Raw genomic sequence first — 6,016 nt, 5'->3', positions numbered from 1 at the left:
TTCTCACTCTGCAAAACTCCGTTAACATGAGAATGAACTCTTTACGGTTAATTTAGAACAACAAAATGCTGAGCCTGCGAACTAATGACTTTAACTAACAAAGACTGACTTGAGGCTGTGGAAGGGAACAAAGGATAGTTTCAAAACAGTCTTTAACTCGAATCAGACATGGAACTTAACACGGCTCTGGGTCAGCAAAGGTTCCATGGTCTTCCGCTCTCGTTCTCAGCAGCTATACCTAAATTCTCTGTCATCACATGTATTGCAGTCCATGAACGTATGGCAACGGGAGAGAGGGTTAAGATAGAACTCTCAAGTTGATGCATCGTGTAGTCTTTGCACAGAGACGCAACCGCATATTTTTACTTTGTGGAAAGGGTGGTGAAAGATACGAAAAAGTAATGTCAAATTTAACACATTAAAAAAAAGTAAAAAGAATTAAGTTTAAAACATGGATACCCGTAGATGAGTTAAAACACTGAAAAACATAGCTAAGTTCAAACACACGAATAAGTTCAACCACACGTGAAATAGATAAAACAAAGACACAATCACACTTGGGGCTGAGATGGTCCTTTAGATGGTCCTTGTGCTTGAGATAGATCTCTCTGCAAAATATAACATAGTGGTTAAAACTGATCGAAACAGAGTCCTTTTAATTAGTAATTAAACAATGAGCATCATACCGAAATTTCTTTTCTTGGTCGACCTCTTGGTATTTTGGGCGCATTCTCGACCCTCTCATTAGCACAAGTTTGTATGTTATGACCTTCTTCTCGACAGTTAGAGCAAGTCATGATACGTTTGTCCCTGCTTAACTTGTTCTTGTTGGACAAAGATGAAGATTCATTAAGACCTTTCTTCCTATTATGATTACTTGGTCTTCCACGATTTCCTACTCCAAATGGTGGTGGCAGAACTCCTATCCTACCTAATCTAGACCATAACTTCATGCCTTGGACAGGTTTGATTCCTCGACTATATGTTTGCCGCCACTTTCTTGTTGTGTAGTAATCAACCACATAATCATCAAACCTAATCTTCTTTGCAATCATGACACATGCAGCATGTATACAAGGAATTCCTGTCACCTGCCATTTCATACAGCCGCATGTTCGCAAGTTCATGTCCACACTATATGTAACACTATGATGATCAATCTCATGCAAATTTCCACATGCTAAGTACCTTCTGCAATCTTTTGCCTTCTCCTTTGTCAGTTCAATCTCAGTATGTGCCCTCTTAGTAAACTTAGTCTTCAGTCTACTAGCAATAATAGCCCTCTTCGCATTACAGACCATACACTGCCTCCTAATATCCTCTAACATGTCGAGTAGTGGTTTTTCCTTGCTTCTCTTATGGTTTTATTGAATGACTCACAGAGATTGTTCAAGTTGTCATTGCAGCATGATCTTTGTCTAAAGAATGCTCTAGACCATGTTGGAGGATTTTGGAGAAGAAGAGTGTCATGCGCACCTTTGTTGTACTTCTTAAGTGCTTCTAAAGCATCCTCATACTCTCCTTTGGTGTAACAGTGTGCTATGATCCAGAACATACGCTCTAACTCTGGATCCTTACTATCTCTCTTCCAGTTAGATAGAATGTGGCTTGCACACATACGAGGTTCAGCTTCAGGTAGTTCATTTTTAACAGCATTCACCAAACCCTGCATATCATTAAGTATTTTAGTTACACTAACAATGAAAACATAACGAAATACTTCTAAGCATTAACTACTAACCTTTTGTTTGTTTGATATGATGGTGAATTTAGCCCCATCTTGTAGTCCAAGGTCTCCCTTCAAGTGTTTAACAAACCACTCCAAATTGATGTTGTTCTCCACTTCCACCACAGCCCAAGCTATTGGAACAATCCTATTGTCACCATCTCGTCCGCAGCCAACAACTGTCCTTTGATATCCCATTTCAGAAAAGCCCCATCTAAACCTATGATTGGCCTACATGTTTCAATCCAAGTCTCTCTCTGAGCTGCGAAACACATGTATAGACGGTCAAACCTCTGTTTGCTCTGTAAAACTGGTCCTGGGACAGTTTCAATCTCCATCGTCGAGTAAGGATTTGTGCGAAGAATCTCTGCTTGGTAGTCCCAAATACGAGAAAAATGAGCTTCATGACTTGCTTTTCTTTGTCTATAAAGTTTAGACTTAGCTTTACCACATTGTTCCTCTGTGACAATTAGATTATATTCTCTCTTTATCTCATCAGCCATCTCAGTCCTTGTGAGCTTCGAATTCAGTCTTTGCCTTTCTTCAAACAACATAGCAATTGAAGATGTCTTTAACATCTTCGAGTATCCTGATCTTAAGCAAGTATGCTATTCACATAAACTTTAATCTGCATTTTATGTCTTCTCCTTTCATAAGAGCAATATATTCTCCAAGGACACTTAGACTCTACATCAGAGCACTTTGCACCAAGTTGCATAGCACATGATTTGTACAATTTGATGTCGTACCTTGTTCTTAGTGAATACCTTAGGAGAGCCACTTTGAAGTCAGATGCACAACCATACATCTTTCCCAAATACAAAAGCTCTTCACAGCCTTGTGTATTTGCGACCTCTTCCCTACGCTCCAACTCTTCTTCATCATCATCAGACGACAATGGATCAGGAATAGTATCATCATTCCAAATGTCATCTCCATTGTCCCCATCATAATCATCCATCTCATCTTGGACAACATCTCCGAACTGGCCTCGTAAGTCTCCGACAATTTCTTCTTGGACACCTATTCCATTCTCATCAACCTCATTCTCAAAACCAGCTTCAGCCTCGTCTTCAACAACCTCACAATCTTCATTCTGTTCCACAGCTCGATCATCATCTCTGACATGTTGTCTTACACTTTCGACAACTCTCACCTCGCCATCACCCGATTCACCAGTGTGACGAACACTACCAAATTGCCTAATCTTAGCCATCCTTTACAATTGTGTCCCGGAGAAGTTTCGTTGCACCAAAAACAACAGTCACCGTCACCACAAGAGTTGGGGATGAAGGAGTTAGGGTTCGACGGCTTTTTTTCTTACGTATTGCATTATTTCTTTTAATTACTAAAACTACGTAGTTTCATAACTTAACAGATGTTTATTTTTTATTAATCAAAGTTAACGTGAACTATTTTTAAGTTAAAATTACCAAGTCAACATAAAAACAAGATTAAAATGACCAATATTCAAAAGTTGGGTATTTAAATTGCTCATTTATGAGTTGGCATTTTTTTTGGTCTTTTTTTTAAAGTTTAGAGTTTTTTTGGTGGTTTTCTCCTTGATGATTTGTGATCGATAGATTGTTTACAAGGCAACGCATAACTTAAATACAAAAACGTAAAAGACATTTCCCTCACTGCTGGGCTCATTCTGCAGTCTGATATTGGCCCATACGAGGCCCACATGACTCAGGCAGCGTTGTTGTTGCAGGCTCTAAAGGTGAAGTTGTTTCTGGTTCTATCAGCTCTCCATCTCAAAATAGTTTCTGAGGCGCTGCCTGCTCGAAAACATCCGATTATCAAGGTAACATCATCTCTCCTATTCTAACCTGTGTATTTCACTTAGGAGTGATAAGGTTTGGATGATCATCAGAGTTTATGTTCAAGATGTCACTCGTGGTTCTGTTTCCATTCTTTAATCAACTGAGACTAATGAAGGTTTTGGGCTTTTAGATTACCAGAGCTATGCAAGACCTTTGCGTCTCTTACCAGCAGAAGAAGTGAAAGTTTCTAGTGCGAACCCATCATTCACTGTGACCGAGTCTCGATCTCTTTATAAGGTGAAGCTGCAGACAAGTAATGTGTTCGGGTCAGGGATCAGCGACATGAATGCTAGAGTTCTTATCTGCTTGATAGACGACAAGGGTGATTCGGTGTTACAGACAATACCTGCAACTTTGTCAAGGAATGATGAAATCTTCAAGTTTCAGAGAGGCTCCGTTGATGAGTTCACGTTTCTAGGGCTGAAACTGAGTAAAATCAGAGCTGTTTGGATCAGTCTTGAGTCTGGTTAGCTTCTTTCACATAGATAACTTTGTTTTAGTTAAGCTTTTGGGAGTCACTGATGAGTCATGTGTTGTTCTGTTTTCAGGTTTTAGGACAATGGAGAGTTGGAGGAGCGAGCTCGTGGGTTGTTAAAAGACCTGTTCTTGGAGAGACCAATGTAGAAGAAGTCTACTGTTACCGATATGATTTTGAAGTGGATGATATCTTGCTCGGAGAGAGCAGTGACCTGTCAATGGTGGAACTCAGACCTTCACGTATCACTGAACTCACTGACTCCCATCAAATCTCTTCATCTTCAGCTCCTTGTAATATTGGCAGTACAGTGGTCTCCAACAAGGAAAGCATGGAAGAATACGCAAACTTGAAACTCCCTCTGCTTCTCTATGATGCACTTCTCATCCTTCTCGGAAGCTCTGTCTTCTCCTTCTCTCTAGCTGAAAATTCTGCCGTTGCTTTCTTCTTTGGTGGAACATTTGGATTTCTCTACTTGCTGCTCCTACAGAGATCCGTAGATGAACTGCAAGGTTCCGGTTTTGAGTCTCGCGTTGGCCATAGGATTATCGGTTCTAGCTGTCAGAGGTTACATTGGAGAACACGTTTTTGGTAGGTACAACAAGAAGTTGTATCAAGAACGTGTTTGTTGATTAATTCAACAACACATTTCTTTTGTGTTTTTTGGTAGGTGCAACAAGAAGTTTCACCAACTCCCCATAATCTCCTATAAATAACCACACAAGGAGAAGAAGAACAGTATCCCAAAACAAGAAAAACAGAGAGAGAGAACGAGAGAGAACAGAAGAAGAAAAAAAAAATTTCTCACAAAAAATCTTCTTTAAAAAATTACGAGTAATTTCTGAGTGTAAAATTTCCTTGATTGATAATAAAAGATCTGTAGCAGGTCCGGAGACGTAGGCAACATTGGCCGAACTCCGTTAACAATTGTGTGTGTGTGCTTCTTTCCCGCTCCCATAAATTCTGGTTTACCATAAAATTTGACCGCGTATTTCCTAACAAGATTGTGGTGGGGACTCTGGGATTTCTTGTGTGCAAAGTAGCCGTTGTTTTGGCTGCGTTTAAGCCCTTGAAGGATGGGTCTTAACACTTTTAAGAGAGACAATGGTTTGTCTTCTCCTTTTCCTGGGAATCTCTCACTTGAGTGTCCAAAAGCCTGAAAATAGATGTACATAACTTTGTATACAAAAGATATATGTAAATAAGAATAGATCCATGTGTGTCTTCCATACATCATATATAATTATGATTCAGATATTTTCGACTATCCAGAATATTTCGTCGTAGGTTGGTTTCGGTTCCGGTTCTTCGAATATTAAAATTTTGGATCCATTTGAATATTAACAAATTTTAGTTTGGTTTGATTTTTCGGATCAGAATATTTTGCTCAACTCTATACAATAGTGATGATACAATATAGTTAATTAATAAAACTGTTATGTTTTAAAATGTAATATTAATAATTATGTACTACAACTAAATTTACAAATATATTTTATATTATTTAATACAAACAAAAATTTAAAATTTAAAACAAATATCTATGCGGTTGTGTGGATCGACTCTAGTTAATTACCAAAATTTAACAAAGTGGATGTTAAATAAAGATAAAATAAAATTACAATTGACTGCAATTAACAAATTTGTTCAAGGATTTTAAAATCTGAAATATAAACATAAATAAACATAAGGAGTAAATGATCATACAAAATAAATATAATTTATTCCTTTCCTTTTTCGTGTGAACGTCTCCTCCGTTTGTTGAAGGTAGTTTTGTCAAAAAAAAATGACACAAGTTACAACTCAGAGTGTACATCTAGTTCAAAGTACTGTATGTTGTAAGGATATCTCCATAATTTGTAATGTTATCTTATCTGACCACATATAAATTATATGTTGTGGCAAATTTTGTGTGGATGCTCCAGCTTGTCTTTCCATCTTTCTATCCAAAGCTTTGTCTTTTCTTCTTTGTTAATAATTGACACTCAC

At 38.0% G+C, this 6,016-nt stretch overlaps 2 protein-coding genes across 2 annotated transcripts; one reads left to right on the top strand and one right to left on the bottom strand.

The window, feature by feature from the left end:
• Positions 1 to 551: 551 nt before the first annotated feature.
• LOC106331240 lies at positions 552 to 1,301 on the bottom strand. Its single transcript, XM_013769551.1, has 2 exons — positions 687 to 1,301; positions 552 to 608 (listed from the first exon to the last, which is right to left on the bottom strand). The coding sequence occupies exons 1-2, from the start codon at positions 1,299 to 1,301 to the stop codon at positions 552 to 554; spliced, it is 672 nt and encodes a 223-aa protein (XP_013625005.1).
• A 2,179-nt stretch (positions 1,302 to 3,480) lies between these two features.
• On the top strand, positions 3,481 to 4,959 carry LOC106333087. Its single transcript, XM_013771569.1, has 3 exons — positions 3,481 to 3,533; positions 3,683 to 4,018; positions 4,108 to 4,959. Exons 2-3 carry the CDS (start codon positions 3,835 to 3,837, stop codon positions 4,620 to 4,622), a joined length of 699 nt encoding a protein of 232 aa, XP_013627023.1. The 5' UTR covers positions 3,481 to 3,533; positions 3,683 to 3,834; the 3' UTR covers positions 4,623 to 4,959.
• The last annotated feature ends 1,057 nt before the right edge of the window (positions 4,960 to 6,016 follow it).

The sequence above is a fragment of the Brassica oleracea genome, chromosome C3 (genome assembly GCF_000695525.1).
Source record: "Brassica oleracea var. oleracea cultivar TO1000 chromosome C3, BOL, whole genome shotgun sequence".
NCBI classification, from domain to species: domain Eukaryota; kingdom Viridiplantae; phylum Streptophyta; class Magnoliopsida; order Brassicales; family Brassicaceae; genus Brassica; species Brassica oleracea.
Note: the sequence above shows the minus strand (reverse complement) of the source record. Positions and strands in the feature narration are given on the sequence as shown.